Genomic DNA, 20249 nt, shown 5'->3' with positions numbered 1-20249 from the left:
CACTGACGTTCTAATGTAAGAATTCAGCGCTTCTTGCGCAAATACTTTGATGCTCCTGCTCAGGGATAAGCCCTCTTGCACAAGAATACTTGTGCAAGAGGGCCAGTGTAGAAAGGCACCTTAATTTTTTGCACAAGAAAGCCCAATGGCTAAAATGGCCATCGGCTCTTTCTTGTGCAAAAGGGCATCTATACTGGGCAAGGATGCTTTTGCGCAAAAGCATCCGTGCCAATCTAGATGCTCTTTTGCGGAAATACTTTTAACGGAAAAACTTTTCCGTTAAAAGTATTTCCGCAAAATCATGCCAGTCTAGATGCAGCCACTGTGGTGTTTTCCACACAGTAGGGTGGGACGTGGCTCCTCTCCCGTTGACTCCAGAAGAGGAGCTGGAGTTGAAAGGAGAGGGTTTAGAGGTTGATGTATCACATCGAAGCAGACAGGATCAATCAATCACCAATGGATTGTTGCCATAGAGAATTCACCATCTAGTGTAGACAAGCTGCCAGTGTGTTTAACTGTGCCAAAAGCCTTTCTCCTTGTCTCTCTTCATCACCTCCCAGTAGGTAAACAAGATTGTGGAAAGGTGAGAATCAGGACCATCATTTCCTGTCTTCCTAGTTTAATCTTTTATGATGGAGACAGTTTTGCATGCTGAGTTTTCAAGCTGAACACTACACCAGGCCCTTAATGCATGGCTGTCATCCCAGAGACAATAGAGATCCAATTACAACTAACAAGACTGCCTGTAATTAGGTGTCCATGAGTTCCAGCCCCAGTCACTCCAGTGCAGCGGCCTTGGGCAATTGAATTAGGCAGAAAGCATCAGTCATCACTTTCGTAGGTAATACGATAATGATGGCCTTTTCAATGGGGATGCTGGGAGAATTCCTGGGTTCATAAAGAAGTATAAGGATAAATGGCTATGAAAGAATGAGGCGGCTGTTCTGCTAATGTCTGCAGCTGTAATTGAAGGATTAGAAACTAGAGGGAAGAAGAAAGAGGAATCAGGAATATTCTCTGTGGTGAGTTTTTTTGTTTCATTTAAATTGTCCTTTATTTTTTTCCTAGTTCAGGTGTAACACTACATTGTACTGTCTTTGCCTTTGCTGCTGCCTGACTGCATAATTCTTCTTCCAAATACACAGAGACAGCAACAAAGGAGAATGTAAGAGCGTAAGAACAGCCATGCAGGGTCAGACAAAAACTGAGGCTCTAAATAACTCTAGATCCTCCAGAAAATCTTTATTTCAATAGATGGCTTGAGGAATTTAAAGGCTTGGGTTTGTCCTGCCTCTAACACAAGACACGGGTTTGGATTCTGTTCTTTGCACTTGTAAAAATCCCATATAGCTCCTTTGTCATCCACAGAGAAAGTCCAGAATTCCATTACATTGAGATAAGAATTGATCCTTTCGTGTCTTCTACACTAGCTTGGTGTGCTCTTTGCTAGTTCTAAAGAGAGGTTACCGAGAACTGGGCATGTTTAATCTTGAGAAACCAAAACCCAAGGGAGGGACCTGACAATGGCCTTCATTTATATTCAGGGCCATTGTGGAGAGGACGGTGATCAGTTGTTCTCAATGGTCATTAAAATTATGACAGGGGGTAACAGACTGAATCTGCACGAAGGAAATACAAATTATCTACAAGCATTAACCTTCTAACTCTCAGGATAGTTAAGCATTGATTTTTGGCATTGAAGGGAAGTTATGGAATCCTGCTCACTTGAGTTTCCTAAGAACAAGTGAGACAAAAAACCCATAAGGAATGTTATAGGTGAACTTGGTCCTGCCTCAATGAAGTGAGAGGACCTCTTGAGGTTGTCTACAGCCTTACATTTACAGAAATCTGTAATTCTATAGAATGTTTACAGCAATGAGTATAGTCTTGTTTAAAGTCAGTGATGCATTCCCATTCTATCACGGACAAGTGTAGCTTTCACACCCGTACAGATGATATTCAACAGGTGAGAGATAACAGCTCTTCTGCACTGCAACTTGAGACCATTACTCTTTGCTCTCAGTTGGATATTAGGGAAAGCACTTTCCCTAGGAGGGTGGTGAAGCACTGCAATGGGTTACCTAGGGAGCTGGAGGAATCTCCATCCCTAGAGGTTTTTAATCCCCAGCTAGACAAATCCCTGACTGGGATGATTGAGTTGGGGCTGGTCCTGTGTCGGGCAGGGGGTTGGACTTGATGACTTCTAATGTTTCATGAAACCCTGAGATGTTGTGATTCTATGACATACACAGGTCTAGTGACCAATATACCAGATTCTCTTCTTACTTAGGGGCTTGAGTGTGATTCAGGGAGGAAATAGGACTGGTTCTAAGCACCAACTCAGGAGAATTTCTCGCAGAAGAATGTGGGCATAAAGGATGGAGGAAAAAGGAAACTCAAAAAGTGGGTAATGTAATGCCACATCACTTTTAATAGGCGTGAGCAGTGCAGTTTACATTCTGGAATGCAGTAAGGCAGAGCAAAGACCATTTATTTTCAAGTTACAATGGGAACTAGGAGCAATCATTCTGTCCAGTGACGCATCTCACACAGGATGTGCCCTTGGTTTTCTTGCAGCTGGACATTTCGTTGTCATGTCCATTTTCTATCACATTGTGTGACTTGTTGTAGACCTTTCAGCATCCACTAGGTCAAAGAATAATGTGAGCACGGCGCTAAAGTGTAAAACTATTAAGCCATAAAGTTAAGATAACATGTAGCAAGGGAAGGACATTAATAAGCTTGGTCGATTAAACAGCCTCCATTGATGCTCTGTGCAGTTGCAGGTGCTCATTTGCCATTACTTGGGTGGTGAATCGCCTTCAGCTCTTTCATTTCCGGGTCGTTTCTTGTTCTGCGGATCTTTCTTCAGGGTTTAACATGGGCCACAACCTCCAAAGCGGGAAGAATAGCAATTCCTACCATATTTACTCCCATCCCCAAATGAGCCCCCATAACCAGCCCCATATCCACCTGTGTATCCTCTACCGTAAACACCTCCAGAACTGACTGAGCTACCAAATTTACCACCCGCATAGGCGCCCCCAGAGCCGTAGGGGACATTTGGTAGGGCAGTTCCCACGACGCTCTCTTGAGGGCAGGTGGCGAGAATGGGTCCTGGGAACCTCACGACCACCGGTGGTGGATAGACCACGGCACTTGAGTCTCCGCACGATGTGACACAAGGCCCATTCCAAGCATCAACGTATGGTTGTGGGCAGACGTCGGGATAGCATTGTGGGCGGGGGCAGCACAGCTCTTTGCGAGAAGACATCGTTAGGGAATAAGGTATATCTGTAACACACAGTAGGAAGCAGAGCATGCATCGTTACACACAATTCATAATGATGTGGGAAATTCACTTGTTCATCCTCCATATCTATCTATCTTTCTATTCCATTACATATATTCTGTTATACTCCAGATCCTCTCATTGAAATACTCAGAATCATGCCCCATTGACTTGTGTGCTGTACGTACAAGTAGTAAAAGACACTGAAGACTAATAAATTACAGTGTATCAATGTTGATCAGCAGCCTGTTTCACCTAGTATTATGTCTCTACTGGCGCACATTATCACGTGCCTCCAATAACCATATAAGAATCCTGACATTGTCCATTATGGACACCTGCCCACAAGGAGAATTTTTTCCTATTGCACCCAAAGCAGGTGCTATCTTTCCCTGGAGGAGATCACATCTAGATCTCTTCACAATACTTGTGTTCAACTATGGCTACAGCTCAGTTGACAGAGTTGAAAAGAACACGGACGTTGCTGTTCAGTAGTTGTATATGAAAGCTGATATTAATAATTTTATGCAAACGGTAGAGTCAGATCATCATTCCAGAAAAACCTTTGTATGGAAATACATGCCACCTAGTCCTCAGCTTACTTCATTGGAGACACAAAGATGTTCTAAGGAATTAAGATATCCAACTCCCAAGCATAATTAATGGGGCTGGAGGTCCCAATGCCACACGTAGTTTTAAAAATCACAGCCCACTCAGGTGTACAAATCTAGGGCTAAGGCAAGGCATTCATGGATTACAAAGTCTCCCTATCGCTAAACCAACAGCAGGAGAAAATTGATTGAAAGACTTACCCGGTTCACGAAGGGGATGAAGTCAAGAGAAGTAGATGGAACAACCCGCCGTTCCCAGCTCTTTTATATGATTTCATAGCCAATGGGAAGGGAAGGAAACGCCCCTCATGTGCCAAGACTTCATCATTAACCAAACAAAGTGTTTTCTTGCCTTGGTAATTGCTCTTGTTGTTGACATGGGTTTGATGATGGTTAATCAATTACTCAACGCTCAGTCCCACATATAATGACGTGCACATTCCGCCCTGCTGTTAATTAATCCTAAATGTTTTGGGACAAGAAACTTTCCTGGTATCATCCTACTAACTTCCTTGGTATCCATATGGGACTGAATCTACTTACCTTTCTATCTTTCTGCTTGGAGTTATTTCACAGTAGGAGAGTGACTCAGGGGCGTATCACTATTGCATGGTGCTTTCCTGCCCTGGACTTCGTGTTTGCCTTCAATTAGATTCCAGTTTGGGTTTAAAGATCTATCACAAGCTTCCTCTTGATGTGAAGCCCAAAACTGGGGGGTTGAACATTGAAAGGAAAATGTTCAGTCTTGTTTATAGAATTGGGACTAAAATCTTGGACCCGTATCTCCAACCAGCACCTAAGAAGAGAGTGGGTTTTTTCATGGACAATGCTCTGGAAAAATAAAAACACAGGAGCAATGAGATGGCATGAGAGGAGAAAATAAAGCCTTCTTAGATCATCTTTTGGATGTGTCTAGTTTCCCCTAGGAGCTCATTCCTCAATGGTCTCCTCATGACTTTGTTAGCAAAGGAAGCAAAGTCCTTCTTTTAGAAAAAATTACCCCAATATTGGCAGAATGGTTTTCAAAGTGATATCTACATGCTAAGCAGACCTCTTTATGACCAGAGAAGTTGCCAGGGAAATGAAGGGATATTTAGCAAAAATAATGAAGATTTCTCTTGCTAAACTGAAAGCCAAGATTTTCAAAAGTTCTTAGAGATTTTAGTGCCCAACTTGAGACATCTTGAAGATCCACACTCAACTTGAGATATCTTGAAGCTCCATGCATTACAAACATGCCCTGTTCTTCTCTCTGGAGCCCAATATATTTAAGATATCTCTAGCAGGCACCATGAATCTCCATTCACTGCTGAAATCCTTGAATTTCAGTTCTTCTGTCTTTCTGTTGGCAGACATGAGAACTTTTGAACGAGAGTCCGAGCAGCTACTCATAAGCTGCATAGACAGCCCAAAAGAAGGGAGAATTTTTTTCCACAAAGAAGAAGCTAAGACACATCATGGCTAAAGTTGAAGTGGCTAGAAGTGGAGGACCAGATTTTCAAGTGATGTAAATATCAGCAAAGTCATTCACATGAATACAAGGCTCCTGTGATAAGACGTCACTTCACAGATGCGTTACTGAATAGAGGAGAATGAAATTATCACCATGAGACAAAGCCCGCTCAAGGGAAAGTGCCTAGGCCTTAATTGGCCCTTTCTGGATCAGAAGATTCCAATGATTCCAATGGTGGGGCCCTATTCAAAGACCACTTGATTCATTTAAAGGATGCCCTTGTATTTCAGTGGGCATGAGATCAGATCCCACGTGAAATAAATGAAGGTTGACATCCGAAGCATATAGAAGAAACTCTTATTATTATTTTATTGTTTTATTATATTAAAATTGGTGGTGCCTGCAACTGGCTGGCCTGTGTACACACTCAGTGGTGTGCCATGGGAACCCCATGAATATATTTAATATATTTAATTAATTTAATATATTTAATATAATTAATACTAATAATTTATACTAACAGATTTATTCACAGAAGTTTCTAAGGCACATTCAATGTCTACCGGGGCCATCCAGTTGGAGACACCACTCATTTTAAATCCCCTTCGCGGTAAGGGACTATACCAGAGGGGTGGGGAGGAGATTCCCATCTACCCAACATTAGCACTTGTATATTCAGGGCTTCCTGCACTAAGAGTGTCTCAAATCCTCTTGATGGGCTGAAATAATTTTCAAATATGGTCCCATCTTAGTGAAGAAGGAATTGACTTGACCTGCCTTTAGCTGATTCAGCAATGGGAGGAAGATAAGACAAGGATCTGGAATAGGTCTATCGCAATATTTCTTCACTGATCATTCAACTTCTGGAAAATTCATTTCACCGTGGAAGCATTCCCCCCGTCTTCCTCCGCAGCACGTGTCCTTAGGAGAGTTCGGCATTATTGAATTTTGCATTAAAAAATTATAGGGCAGAAAATTTCAAAGCCACAGAGAGAATGTGGTTTCCTAACTCTTGTGAAGTTGACAGGAGAAGGGGCCATTCATATTCCCCAGACAAGATTAAAAATTCTCGGCCTAAAGGGGGCCCACGCATTGCTATTGACTAATAATTAATTTTATTCTCTACTTATTTCTATGAGCGGGTTGCTTAGTAGACACAGTGACCCAGTCGTGAATTTCCTTCGCTACTTGTACAGCTGAGAGGGATTGGTTAGTGGATGCAGCAGGCAGTGGCATGGGGCAGAAGTCCATTCTGAATGCTTTGTAGAGAAAGGAGAAAGGACACCCATAAAGCAAACGAATGTGTAATAAGGGGCAGGTCTGTAGAAAGCTCCATTAAGCCTCTAGAGACCTAGAGTTCCTCCTAATTATAAGGTTATAAAAAGCCCGTTCTTTAGGGTGTAGTTAGCAGTTAACATAAGAGCGGCCGGGCTGGGTCAGACCAAAGGTCCATCCACCCCAGTGTCCCGTCTGCCCACAGCGGCCAATGGCAGGTGCCCCAGGGGGAGGGAACAGAACAGGGAACCATCAAGCGATCCCTCCCCTGTGGCCCATTCCCAGCTTCTGGCAAGTAGAGGCCAGGGACCCCATCCCCGCCCAGCCCGGCTAATAGCCACTGATGGACCAAACCTCCATATATTTACCTAGTTCTCTTGTGAACCCTGTTGAAGTCCTGGTCTTCACAACCTCCTCTGGCAGCACCATTCTGGCACCAGTGCAGTAGTTTTTGCCGAAAGAGAAGGCTCTTGCATCCTGTGCTAAAACCGAGCATGATGTGGATGCGTCTCACCGCATCTGCAAGATCATTCTCCAGCATCCCCCCCGCCCATCAGGAAGCAGGCTTTTTACACATCTCTCACGCAAGTCTTCCTGAGCTTTCCCTGGAGTATTGTCTCAGCAGGACCGACATGGGCCCCGGGGCCAGGTGCAGAGGGGACCCTGGCTCCATGTCCCTGCAAGTGGTGGGACATGGCATGGAAGGGGTGAGGTCAGGGGTAGCCAGCCCACAGAGTGGTGTTCCAGCACTCCAGTAGTAGCTCAAAATAGCGGTGGCAGTGGACAGAAATCCGGGCTCCTTCCAATTGCCGGATATGGGGCGATTATAATTGTATTAGGCGGACCATAGGGATGAGCACAAGAGTGCACCTGACTTCGATGCTGCCCCAGCTCTACTTTGCAAGGGTAGCAGGGATTCCACTTGAGCATACGGTGTGTACGGGCCATGTGTCCGGGAGAGTGTTGTCCCCCATAAGTCTTGGTTTGAAGGGCCCAGAAGTGGGTAAGAAGACAACCCTGCATTTCAAAACCATGTTGGCTTGAAGACATAGTGAAGAGTTTCAGGAGCGGACGGAAAGCACCAGAAACACATTGTCCTGGTCTCCAAGGAGCTCTGAGCACAAACACCGCCTTGCCTCCAATTAGATACTAGCTTGGGTTTAAAGGGCTAACCCGCAATCCTGGGCAGGACAGCCGAGAGCAAGAGTGAGACACCCCTGAGTCACCCGGCTACTGTGCGGGAGTCCCAAGCTGAACCGCGCAAGTGGAAGCAGATTTAGCCCGATGTTGACACCAAGGAAGTCAGTAGGATGACATCAGGCAGGGCTGTTGCCCAAATGTTTGAAGATGACAGGAACACCAGGGTGTAATGAGCCTGTCAGGCTGTTTCAGACTGAGACTTGAGCAACAGATTAACCAGAACCGAAGCCGGGACAATAATTAGAGGAATTAGCCAAAGAAAAGCTATTTTCTTTGGTGAATAATCAGGTCTCAGTGCGTAAGGGCTGTTTCCTTTGCTTCCCATTGGCTAAGAAGGTGGATAAAATGCTTCCAAGGGCCACTTGTTTTATCCGCTTCTCTTGTCTTCATCTCGTACGTGAACGGGGTAAGTCTCTTTTGCTTGGTGGGCACCAATTGTTCTATTAGGGTGTGTCTACACTAGCTCACTAGTGGGAACTAGGGAGGCTTATGAGGACAACCAAAACTGCAAATGAAGCTCAGGATTAGCATTTTTCCGGCGGTCGTCATTTTGGAAATTGACTAGCCCAGAATAACTGCCCCCATCTACACGTGGTAGTGAAATGGGAGTTCGAAGTAAACCCTTAATTTGAATCAGCTGTTAAACCTCATTCCAGGAGGAATAACAGCTAATTCGAGTTAGGGCTTTACTTCGAACTCCTGTTTCATTCCCGCATGTAGACGTTGGCAGTTATTCTGGGCTCCCCAATTTCCAAAACGGCGACCACCTGGGAACATGCTAATGAAGCACGAGATATTTAAATCCTGCATTTCATTTGCAATTTCAGTCACCCACATTAGCATCCCTAGTACGAACTAGGGGGCTAGTGTAGACGTACCCTTAGGGATAAGAGCTGAATCCTTTGACAATGTTTGTAGGGAAGGGGACTTTCTGTAGCCGGTAAATTGCTGAGCCTAAATGACAGCCTGAAGAACGGTAGCTTGGGATGTCAATTCAAGACACTTCCCCAGAGGGTCTGGCAACCCTCTACAGAGTACTAACCATGACTTTCCTCTGGGCTTTGCTCAAGGGTATGCTCATCGGAAGCAGTGGAAAGGTGGGTTACTTTGAATGTGCCGGGAGATCTTTTGGAAGGTTTAGGGATTGCCCTGGAGTGGCCACAAGAAACAGAGAGCAATAACTCTTCTGTGGCGCTCACAGTCGTGTGATGTTTATTCTGTTCCCTAGGCTGCTTCTCAGGTACTTCAGAATTCCAAAGATGGCCTCCCGCAAAGATCTGTGCTGCCCACTCCCGCCATGCTGCCCCGACATCTGCCCACAACCATACGTTGATGCCTGGAACGGGCCTTGTGTCACATCCTGCGGAGACTCGAGTGCCGTCGTCTATCCACCTCCAGTGGTCGTGAGGTTCCCAGGACCCATTCTCTCTACCTGCCCTCAAGACAGCGTCGTGGGAACCGCCCTACCAAATGTCCCCTACGGCTATGGGGGCTCCTACAGAGGCAGCAATTTCGGTGGGTCCCTCGGTTCTGGGAGTGTTTCTGGTGGTGCATACGGGGGGTTATGTAGCTATGGGAAGAGATATGAGAGGAAGTGCTATTCTTCCCGCTTTGGAGGTTGTGGCCCGTGTTAAATCCAGAAGAAAGATCCGCAGAACAAGAAACAACCGGAACATGAACGAGATTATAGAGTCACCACTGAGACCTGTTTAAAACACTGCCCCCCGCATTCCATCTGAAGCCTTAGACCCTCTTTTTAATATCTATCTCTATCTACCCCTTTTACATCTTACCCTGTCGTTTGGGCTTGCAGCTTAGGGAAAAGCACAATATGAGCATGAGAGTATTTTATGCTGAATAGTCTGCAAATAACTTAATGTTAAGAAAAACAGGCCATGAGTCTGAAAGCTACAGCTCCCAGAAAGAGAGCAGAAAGCCCTGTGTGTAATGCCTCCCATTGCAGATTGGGATCGCTTGGATTGCCACTTGTAACCCTGAAAATATTGTCTCTGTGTTCTCAATGTGTTCATTGGTTCATGATAATTTCATAGATTGTTCCCATTAAAACTTGTGTGACATTATATTATTGGCTCTCTGGTTCAAATTTCTTCCTCATTCTTGGTTCCAAAGGGAATTCTGGGTGAAATTTTCCCCCAGGCACATATCAAACACACTCCAGCTGACAAGAGATTTAGGGATATTTACTGAGGCACAACAGTGTGTAGGCTCTCTGCAGAGCGAGGAATTGCCCCCGTGCTATGCAGGTCTCAGACAGACTGGGGGAGAAACAAATGTTTTCAACAAAACATACACCCCTACTCTCCATCATTCATAGAATTAGAGAAATCTGTGAGTATAAGGTTGGAGGGGAACTCATGAAGTCTTATTGTCCATCTCTCTACACCGAGGCAGAACCAAGTCCACCTTGACCAACCCTCACCTGTGTTTGCATCACCTGTTCTTAAATACCTCCAGCAACAGGGATTCCATGACATCCCTTCGTAGCCTAGTGTCGGTGTGTCTCTGTCTCCAGCGTTAGAACGTTGATTCTTCTACGGAACCTAAAGCTCCCTTGTGGCCCATTAAACCAATTGTTCCTTCTCCTGCCTTTAGTGGGCACGGAGAACAATTGATTGTGCTGCTCTCCATAACAACCATGAAGATACTTGTAAATGACTCACTGGTCCCACCGTTGGTCTCCGGTTTATCAGTATTATATATGCCCAGTTTTCTGTGACATTTATTTAGAGCTGGTGAAGAACAAGCTAGTGAAGATCACACAAAGCTAGTGAAGATCACACAGGGCTATCCAAGCTCCACCAACCACACTTCAAAGTTGCTGGGCCAATTGGTAGGAGACTTCAATCTGGGCTGTGGGCAGGGTCCAGCTCTCCACAGCGGGGTACTGGGAGGTTGTGACACCTCCAGCTCCTGACTCACCTCAGCCGGCCACACAGCTTGTCCAGATTTGGGGAGCAACCAAAAATTGTAATTCCAAGGTGAGGGGCTTAGCTCGAAAAGCTTGAAAGGAGTTTTGGGTGCATGGAGGGGGTGGCTTGGGGCTGTATGAAGGCAAAGGAGGAGGCTGGGATCTAGGGGGTATTTTCAGTGCAGGGAGTGGGTAGCTCAGGGTTGCATGTAGGGTGAAGGGGTTCTGGGAGGTGTGCAGGTGGGGGTAACACAGGGTGCAGTGAGGCCATAGTTCAGAGTGCAAGGAAAGGGCTCCTAGGGACTAAGTGCTGGGAGGTCTCCCCTGCAGTCCCTGTCCCGTGGAGCCAGGTAGCTCCGCTCAGGTGGGTCTCACTGGCCACCTCTGTGGGAGCAAAAGAGGCTGGGAGCTGAGGAGCAGCTTCAACATGGGGACGCCAGCAGGAGGGGGGGGAACATGGGCCCTCCTGGCTCCATGGCACCAGAGAGAGCCCCAGTGACCCTGCACTGCCTGGCTCTGGCTCCGGTTTCCACCTCCGACGCGGTCAGGGGTGGGGAGAGAAGGAAGCGTGCGGGGGATGGGGGAGAGGTGGAGATGACCTGGAGCTGCAGTCTGAGGCCGAGAAGCAACACCCTCCATGTCTCCAGCTCAGTACATGAAGTCAAGTCGTCTTTGTGCCACAAGGATCAGCCAGGGCTCGGGGCTCTGGGGTTCAGCCCCACAGAGGGCGGCAGCAGCTCTTGACTCCAGGCCTGCAGGAGGAGCTGGGCTCAGGCTCTGGGTTTCAGATGTGGGGCACCCAGACCTCCAGGGGGCCACCAACCCCCACTTGAGAACAGCTGCTGTAGGGGACCAAGGCGCTGGGCTGGGTTTCTGCTCACGCTAAGGAGAACGGAGACTGGGTCTGTGTCTTGTGCCGGGGCAGGGCAGAGCCGAACTTTGCCTCTCTCCCATCCAGTGAAACCCGGTCCCTCCCACCTCTCTGGGTTCCGGGGGAGACTCGGATTCTGCTTGCGGGATTCCTTGCCAAGAAGCTGAGCGCTATCAGGCCGTCTCCCAGTAAAGCTAGTTGAGCTCCGTGAAATGGCCAGGCAAGAGGCTGCTACAGAAGGGGAAGGGCAGCCCCAATGAGTTAAGGGGCCCACTAATTAGGGGCGGAGGGCTGCGGGGCAATTAGGAGCAGCCAGCATGGAGCTGCCCCAGGCAGATTGTCTCAAAGGCCTTTAAAATGCTTCCCCAGTTAGAAGGAGGCGTGTGGGGGAGAGGATGGAAGGGAAGGGAGAGGAGAGAAGGAGAGACAGAGAGCAAGAGTGTGAGCCAAAGTCCCAGCACTTACAGAGCTAGAAACAGCAGAGGAGGGGGTCCCAGAAGGAGCGGAAAAGCTCCCTACACCCGAAACCAGCTGCAAGCCCAACCCCTGGCAAAAGGGAAGGCTGCCGGCCCAAATGCTGGCCAGGGAGAGGGAGAGCCTTGCCACAGTAGCTAAGATGTGAGGCCTCACAAATCACTACCCATCTCTCTGGCTCTAGCCATAAACTCTCTGAGTGTGCTGGGTTTTGATCAACACCCCCTTTGCGGTCTCTTCATCTGCAACACCCACTCAGTCTCCCCCTTAACTCTCCAGTATGGTTATATCAACAAGTCGATCACCTAGGTTGGGTTCCTTTGCCCTAGCGGGCATGAGCACTGGTCAGTTACGGAACTCGGGTATGGCATGCGTCTCGATTCTGGCTCTGAGGAAACTTCTCTTTGGCTGGATTGTATCCCCTTGGCTTGGAAAGGAGCAAGGGGGTAGTCCTTCTTACTCCCTGCTGAAGAAAGTACACGGACAATCCTGGAAGTACTTGGAGAATGTTGGGGATAACTTCTTGGTACAAGTGCTGAAGGAACTTACCAGGGGCCGTGCACAGCTTGACCTGCTGCTCACAAAAAGGGAGGAACAAGTAGGGGAAGTAGATGTGGGTGTCAACCTGGAAAGCGGTGATCATGAGATTAAAATTATGACAGGGAGTAACAGACTGAATCTGCCATGAAATGTTGGTTATCTTTAAGCATTAACCTTCTAGCTTTCAAGATAGTTAAGCACTGAATTTCGGCATTAAAGGGAAGTTATAGAATCTTGCTCACTTGAGGTTCCTAAGAACAAGTGAGACGAAAAACCCATAAAGAACGTTATAGGTGAACTTGGTCCTGCCTCAATAAAGAGAGGACTACATGACCAGTTGAGGTTGTCTACAACCTTACATTTACAAAATTCTACAATTCTATAGAATATTTAGAGCAGGGAAGTATATTCTGGTTTAAAGTCATTGATGTATTCTGATTCTGTCACAGGCAAGTGTAGCTTTCACACCTGTACAGAGGATATTCCACAGATGAGAGAGAACAGAATGAGGAGCAATGGTCTCAAATTGCAGTGGGGGAGGTGTAGGTTGGATATTAGAAAAAAACACTTTCCCTGGGAGGGTGCGGAAGCGCTGGGATGGGTTCCCTAAAGAGGGTGGAATCTCCATCCCCAGAGGTTTTTAAGCCCCAGTTTACAAAGCACTGGCCGGGATGATTAAATTGGGGTTGGTCCTGGGTTGGGCAGGGGGTTGAACTCCATGATTCCTGAGGTCTGTGCTATCCCTAGGATATTGTGATTTTATGATTCTATGACATACGCAGGTCTCTTGACCAATATACCGGATTCTCTTCTTACTTATGGGCTTGAGCGTGATTCATGGAGGAAATAGGGCCAGTCCTAAGCACCGACATGGGGAGAATTTCTCTCAGAAGCATGTGGGAAGAAAGGATGGAAGAGAAAGGAAAAACAAAAAGTGGGTAATGTAATGCCACATAATTTTTAATAGGAGTGAGCAGTGCAGTTTACATTCTGGAATGCAGTAAGGCAAAGGAACGACCATTTCTTTTCAAGTTACAATGGGAGCTAGGAGCAATGATTCTGTCCAGTGCCACATCTCACACAGGATGTGCCGTTGGTTTCTTGCAGCTGGACATTTGTTAGTCTTGTCCATTTTCTATCACATTGTGTGACTTGTTGTAGATCTTTCGGCATCCATTAGGACAAAGCATAATGTGAGCACGACGTTAAGTGGAAAACCATTAAGCCATAGAGTTAAGAAAACATGTAGCAAGGTAAGGACGTTAATTGCCTTGATCTATTAAACAGCCTCCATTGATGCTCTGTGCAGTTGCAGGTGCTCATTTTCCATTACTTGGGTGGTGAATCTCCATCAGCTCTCTCGTTTCTGGGTCGTTTCTTGTTCCGTGGATCTTTCTTCAGGGTTTAACATGGGCCACAACCTCCAAAGCGGGAAGAATAGCAATTCCTACCATATTTACTCCCATCCCCAAATAAGCCCCCATAACCAGCCCCATATCCACCTGTGTATCCTCTACCGTAAACACCTCCAGAACTGACTGAGCCACCAAATTTACCACCCGCATAGGCGCCCCCAGAGCCGTAGGGGACATTTGGTAGGGCGGTTCCCACGACGCTCTCTTGAGGGCAGGTGGCGAGAATGGGTCCTGGGAACCTCACGACCACCGGTGGTGGATAGACCACGGCACTTGAGTCTCCGCAGGATGTGACACAGGGCCCGTTCCAGGCATCAACATATGGTTGTGGGCAGACGTCAGGATAGCATTGTGGGCGTGGGCAGCACAGCTCTTTGCGAGAAGACATCGTTAGGGAATAAGGTATATCTGCAACACACAGTAGGAAGCAGAGCATGCATCGTTACACACAATTCATAGTGATGTGGGAAATTCACTCAGACATCCTCTGTGTGTGTATGTATATATATATATATTCCATTCTGTATACTCTATTATACTCCAGATCATCTCATTAGAATTCTCAGAATCATTTCCCATTGCTTTTTGTTGTACGTACAAGGAGTAAAAGACACTGGAGATTACCGTGCATCAGTTCCGATCAGCAGCCTGTTTCACCCAATATTGTGTCTCTACTGGTGCACAGTATCATGTGCCTCCTATAACCATATAAGAATCCTGACATTGTCCTTTATGGACACACCTGCCCAAAAGGAGAAATTTTTTCTATTGCACCTATTGTCAGAGCAGTGCGGTCTGTCATCAAAATAGACTTTGTTTGGGTTTATCATAATGTTCTAAGGATGTATGATATCCAACTCCCCAATCATATTTAATGGGGCTGGAGGTCCCAATGCCACACATAGTTTTAAAAATCACAGCCCACTCAGGTGTACAAATCTAGGGCTAAGGCAAGGCATTCATGGATTACAAAGTCTCCCTATCGCTTAACCAACAGCAGGAGAAAATTGATTGAAAGACTTACCCGGTTCACGAAGGGGATGAAGTCAAGAGAAGTGGATGGAACAACCTGCCATTCCAAGCTCTTTTATATGATTTCATAGCCAATGGGAAACGAAGGAAACACCCCTCATGTGCCAACACTTAATTGTTAACCAAACAAAGTATTTTCTTGCTTTGGTAATTGCTTGAGTTGTTGACATGGGTTTGGTGATGGTTAATCAATTACTCAATGCTCAGTCCCACATATGATGACATGGACATTCCACCCTGCTGTTAATTAATCCTAAGTCTTTTTGGGCAAGAAATTTTTCTGGTATCATCCTACTAATTTCTTTGGTATGCACATGGGACTGAATCTACTTTCGTTTCTATCTTTCTGTTTGGAATTATTTCACAGTAGGAGGGTTACTCACGGGCGAGTCACTATTGCTTTGTGCTGTCCTGCCTGGGATTGCGTGTTCGCCTTCAACTAGATACTAGTTTGGGTTTAAAGGTCTATCACAAACTTCCTCTTGATGTGGAGCACAAAACTGGGGGGTTGTTGAAAGGAAGGCATTCAGTTTTGCAGAAAGAATTTGAACTAAAATCTTGGACCTGTATCTCCATCCAGCACCTAAGAAGGCACTGATTTTCTTCATGGACATTGCTCGGGACAAATAAAAGACCCGGGAGTAACGAGATGGCATGAGAGAAGAAAATAAAGCCTTCTTAGATCATCTTCTGGATTCATCTGGTTTCCCCTAGAAGCTCATTCCTCAACCATCTGCACATGACTATGTTAGCAAAAAACTACCCCACTATTGGCAGATCAGTTTTCAAAGTGATATCTACATACTAGGCACTCCTCTTTATTACCAGAGAAGTAGGAAGGACAGATTCTATGAAGTTACCAAGGAAAAGGAGGGAGGTTTAGCAACAATGACCAAGTCTTCTTTCTCTAAACTGAAAGCATAGATTTTCAAAAGGTCTTAGAAGGTTTCCTGCCCAACTTGAGATATTTTAGAAAACATGCTGGCTGTGTCTAGACTGGCCAGTTTTTCTGGAAAATCAGGCGCTTTTCTGGAAAAACTTGCCAGCTGTCTACACTGGCCGCTTGAATTTCCGCAAAATCACTGACTTCCTACTGTAAGAAATCAGTGCTTTTTGTGGAAATACTATGCTGCTCCCGTTCGGGCAAAAGGGCCAGTGTAGACAGCTGAGATTTGTTTTGCGCAAAAAAGCCCCGATCGCGAAAATGGCGATCGGGGCTTTTTTGCGCAAAAGCGCATCTAGATTGGCCACGGACGCTTTTCCACAAAAAGTTAAAAGCATTTCCGGAAAATCATGCCAGTCTAGATGTAGCCGCCCTGTTTTTCTCTCACAAGCTGCAAGGATGGCCCAAAAGAACGAAGAATTTTTTTCCACATACAGGAAATGAAGATACATCATGGCTAAAGCTGAAGTGCCCGGAAGAGGAGGACCAGATTTTCAAGTGATGTAAATATCAGCAAAGTCACTAACATGAATACAAGGCTACTGTGACAAAACGTCATTTCACAGATGCGTTACTGACTATCGGGGGATGAAATTATCACCATGAGACCAAGCCCACTCAAGAGAAAATGCATAGGCCTTAAGTGGCCCTTTCTGGATCAGAAGATTCCAATAATGTCAATAGTGGGTCCCTATACAAAGTCCACTTTATTTATTGAAAAGATGCCCTTTTATTTCAGTGGGCATGAGATCAGGTCCCATGCAAAATAGATGAAGGTTGACATCCTAAGCATAGAGAAGAAATTCTTATCATTATTTTATTATATTAAAATAGGTAGTGCCAGCAACTGGCTGGCCTGTGTACACACTCAGTGGTGTACCCTAGGAACCCCATGAATACGTTTATTTTTAATTTATAATAATTATTAATAATAATAGATTTATTCATGCACGTTCCTAAGGCACACCGTTGAGTGTGTACAGGGCCCGCCAGTTGGGAACATCTCTCATTTTAAATCCCATTAGCGGTAAGGGACTATACCAGAGGGGTGAGGAGAAGATTCCCATCTACCTAGCATTACCACTTGGATACTCAGGACTTCCTGCAGTAAGGGAGTCTCAAATCCTCTTGATGGTCTGAAATAATTTTCAGATAAGATCCCATCTTAATGATAAAGCAGTCGACTTGACCTGGCTTTAGTTAAATCAGGGGCCAAGTGCAGAGGAGGAGCCTGGGTCCATGTCCCTGCAAAGGGTGGAGCATCAGATGGAAAGGTCGGGGTCAGGGGCTGCCAGCCCGCAGTGCCACCCAGACCGGGGTACTGCCCCACGTCAGGCCTCAGAGCCACACAGAATGGTGTTCTGGCACTCCAGTAACAGTTCAAAGCTGGGGTGGCAGTGGACAGAAGCCCCAGACTCCTTCCAATTGCCGGATATGGGGTGATGGTAATCGCCTTAGGCTGACCGTCACGGTGAACAGAAGAGCGCACCTGACTTCGCTGCTGTGCCGGCTCTACTTTGCAAGGGTAGCAGGGATTCCATCTGAGCATAAGGCGTGTACGGGCCATGTGTCCGGGAGAGTGTTGTCCCCCATAAGACTTGGTTTGAAGGGGCCTGAAGTGGGTGAGAAGACAATGCTGCATTTGAAAACCATCTTGGCTTGAAGACTTAGGGAAGAGCTTCAGGAGAGGGCGGAAAGCACCAGGAACACATCGTCCTGGTCTCCAAGGAGCTCTGAGGGGAAACACTGCCTTTCCTACAATTAGATACTAGCTTGGGTTTAAAGGGCTGCGCAGGACAGCCTAGCGCAAGACTGAGACACCCCTGAGTCACCCGGCTACTGTGCGGTAGTCCCAAGCCGAACTGCGCAAGTGGAAGCAGATTTAGCCCCATGTTGACACTAAGGAAGTTAGTAGGATGACATCAGGCCGGGGTGTTGCCCAAACGTTTTGAGATGACAAGAACACCAGGGCGTAATGAGCCTGTCATGCTGCTTGAGACTGAGACTTGAGCAACAGATTAACCAGTACCCAAGCCGGAACAACAATTAGAGGAATTAGCCAGAGAAAAGTTATTTTCTTTGGTGAATAATCAGCTCTCAGTGCGTAAGGGCTGTTTCCTTTGCTTCCGATTGGCTAAGAACGTGGATAAAAGTGCTTCCAAGGATCACTTGTTTTATCCGCTTCTCTTGTCTTCATCTCGTACGTGAACGGGGTAAGTCTCTTGGGTTCGGTGGGCACCAATTGTTCCATTAGGGATAAGAGCTGAATCCTTCGGCAATGCTTGTTGGCCTGTTGGGGGATGGGGACTTTCTGTAGCTAGTAAATTGCTGAGCCTAAATGACAGACTGAAGAATGGCAACCCTCCACAGGGTACTCAGCACACCTTTCCTCTGGGCTCTGCTCAAGGGGATGCTCATCAGAAGCCGTGGAAAGGTGGGTTACTTTGACTGTGCCAGGAAATCTTTTGGAAGGTTTAGGGATTGTCCTGGAGTGGCCACAAGAAACAGAGAGCAATGAATCTTCTGTGGCGCTCACAGTTGTGTGATGTTTATGTTGTTCCCTAGGCTGCTTCTCAGGTACTCCAGAATCCCAAAGATGGCCTCCCGCAAAGATCTGTGCTGCCCACGCCCGCCATGCTGTCCCGACATCTGCCCACAACCATACGTTGATGCCTGGAACGGGCCTTGTGTCACATCCTGCGGAGACTCAAGTGCCGTCGTCTATCCACCTCCGGTGGTCGTGAGGTTCCCAGGACCCATTCTCGCTACCTGCCCTCAAGACAGCGTCGTGGGAACTGCCCTACCAAATGTCCCCTACGGCTATGGGGGCTCCTACGGAGGAAGCAACTTCGGTGGGTCCCTCAGTTCTGGGAGTGTTTCTGGAGGTGCATATGGGGGGTTATGTAGCTATGGGAAGAGATATGAGAGGAAGTGCTATTCTTCCCGCTTTGGAGGTTGTGGCTCATGTTAAAACCAGAAGAAAGATCCGCAGAACAAGACACAACCAGAACATGAACGAGATTATAGAGTCACCAGTGAGATAATAAAAAAGAGGTCCTATGGCTCCAGATGGAATTGCGGGGTGGGAAGTGTTCAAATCAGGTATCTATCCCCTTTCACATGTTACCCTGATTGTTTGGGCTTGGAGCTTAGTCTCATACTCATATAGTGCTTTGCCCTATTTCATGCTGAACAGTCTTCAAGTAACATAATGTTAAGAAAAACAGGCCATGAGTCTGAAAGCAACAGCTCCCAGAAAGAGAGCAGAAAGCTCTGTGTGAAATGCATCCCGTTGCAGATCGGGATCACTTGGATTTCCTCTTGTAACCCTGAAAATATTGTCTCTGTGTTCTCAACTCATTCATTGGCTCATGACAATTGCACAACTTGTTCCCATTAAAACGCATGTGACCTTATATTATTGGCTCTCTAGTTCAATTTTCTCCCCCATTCTTGGTTCCAAAGGGCATTCTGGGTGAAATTTCCCCCTGGGCACATATCAAACACACTCCGGCTGACAAGAGATTTAGGGATACTTAGTGAGAGACAACAGTGTGTAGGCCCTCTGCAGAGCAGGGAATTGCCCCAGAGTTATGCAGGTCTCAGACAGACTGTGGTAGAAACATACATTCCTGCTCCCCACCACCTATAGAATTAGAGGATTCTGTGAGTATAAGGCTGTAGGGGAACTCATGAAGTCGTATTGTCCATCTCTCTACACCGAGGCAGAACCAAGTCCGCCTTGACCAACCCTCACCTGTGTTTGCATCACCTGTTCTTAAAAACCTCCAGCGACAGGGATTTCATGACATCCCTTCGTAGCCTAGTGTTGGTGTGTCTCTGTCTTAAGAGTTAGAATGTTGATTCTTCTATGTAACTTAAAGTTCCCTTGTGGCCAATTAATCCTATTGCTCCTTGTGCTGCTTTTAGTGGGCATGGAGAACAATTGATCATGCTCCTGTCTGTAACAACTATGAAAATACTATTAGATGATCGCCTGGTCCCGCCATTGGTCTTCAGTTTCTCAGTATTATATATGCCCAGTTTTCTGTGACATTTCTTTAGAGCTAGTGAAGAACAAGCTAGGGAAGATCATACCTAGCTAGTGGTGAACACAGAAAGCCAGTGAAGATCACAGCTACCTAGTGAAGATCACACGGAGCTAGTGAAGAACACACACAAGGGTAAATGCTCTTCGTAAACTGGAGTTACTC

The 20249-nt window shown here is 46.4% G+C and overlaps 4 protein-coding genes across 7 annotated transcripts; 2 read left to right on the top strand and 2 right to left on the bottom strand.

Moving 5' to 3' along the window:
• Positions 1 to 899: 899 nt before the first annotated feature.
• Positions 900 to 19451, top strand: LOC149521771 (feather keratin-like). 3 transcript variants are annotated; one of them, XM_089772616.1, is made up of 2 exons: positions 900 to 1022; positions 18601 to 19451. In XM_089772616.1, the coding sequence occupies exon 2, from the start codon at positions 18632 to 18634 to the stop codon at positions 19004 to 19006; it is 375 nt and encodes a 124-aa protein (XP_089628742.1). In that variant the 5' UTR covers positions 900 to 1022; positions 18601 to 18631; the 3' UTR covers positions 19007 to 19451. The 3 variants fall into 3 exon arrangements, with proteins under 3 accessions (XP_089628742.1, XP_089628741.1, XP_089628743.1); XM_089772615.1 differs by lacking the exon at positions 900 to 1022 and adding an exon at positions 18144 to 18248; XM_089772617.1 differs by lacking the exon at positions 900 to 1022 and adding an exon at positions 18268 to 18469.
• LOC149521773 (scale keratin-like) lies at positions 911 to 9903 on the top strand. 2 transcript variants are annotated; one of them, XM_089772619.1, is made up of 2 exons: positions 911 to 1022; positions 9060 to 9903. In XM_089772619.1, the coding sequence occupies exon 2, from the start codon at positions 9091 to 9093 to the stop codon at positions 9463 to 9465; it is 375 nt and encodes a 124-aa protein (XP_089628745.1). In that variant the 5' UTR covers positions 911 to 1022; positions 9060 to 9090; the 3' UTR covers positions 9466 to 9903. The 2 variants fall into 2 exon arrangements, with proteins under 2 accessions (XP_089628745.1, XP_089628744.1); XM_089772618.1 differs by lacking the exon at positions 911 to 1022 and adding an exon at positions 8132 to 8237.
• On the bottom strand, positions 2412 to 4178 carry LOC149521774 (feather keratin B-4-like). Its single transcript, XM_089772684.1, has 2 exons — positions 4105 to 4178; positions 2412 to 3294 (listed from the first exon to the last, which is right to left on the bottom strand). Exon 2 carries the CDS (start codon positions 3272 to 3274, stop codon positions 2876 to 2878), a length of 399 nt encoding a protein of 132 aa, XP_089628810.1. The 5' UTR covers positions 3275 to 3294; positions 4105 to 4178; the 3' UTR covers positions 2412 to 2875.
• LOC149521772 (feather keratin-like) lies at positions 13585 to 15133 on the bottom strand. Its single transcript, XM_089772666.1, has 2 exons — positions 15085 to 15133; positions 13585 to 14468 (listed from the first exon to the last, which is right to left on the bottom strand). Exon 2 carries the CDS (start codon positions 14446 to 14448, stop codon positions 14050 to 14052), a length of 399 nt encoding a protein of 132 aa, XP_089628792.1. The 5' UTR covers positions 14449 to 14468; positions 15085 to 15133; the 3' UTR covers positions 13585 to 14049.
• Positions 19452 to 20249: the final 798 nt, after the last annotated feature.

Source organism: Pelodiscus sinensis, chromosome 22, assembly GCF_052426305.1.
Source record: "Pelodiscus sinensis isolate ZL-2025 chromosome 22, ASM5242630v1, whole genome shotgun sequence".
Taxonomy (NCBI): Eukaryota; Metazoa; Chordata; order Testudines; family Trionychidae; genus Pelodiscus; species Pelodiscus sinensis.
Note: the sequence above shows the minus strand (reverse complement) of the source record. Positions and strands in the feature narration are given on the sequence as shown.

Excerpts from the sequence above, each read along its gene's own strand:
- LOC149521774 (XM_089772684.1), bottom strand. The coding sequence starts at position 3,274 with ATGTCTTCTCGCAAAGAGCTGTGCTGCCCCCGCCCACAATGCTATCCC.
- LOC149521773 (XM_089772619.1), top strand. The coding sequence starts at position 9,091 with ATGGCCTCCCGCAAAGATCTGTGCTGCCCACTCCCGCCATGCTGCCCC.
- LOC149521772 (XM_089772666.1), bottom strand. The coding sequence starts at position 14,448 with ATGTCTTCTCGCAAAGAGCTGTGCTGCCCACGCCCACAATGCTATCCT.
- LOC149521771 (XM_089772616.1), top strand. The coding sequence starts at position 18,632 with ATGGCCTCCCGCAAAGATCTGTGCTGCCCACGCCCGCCATGCTGTCCC.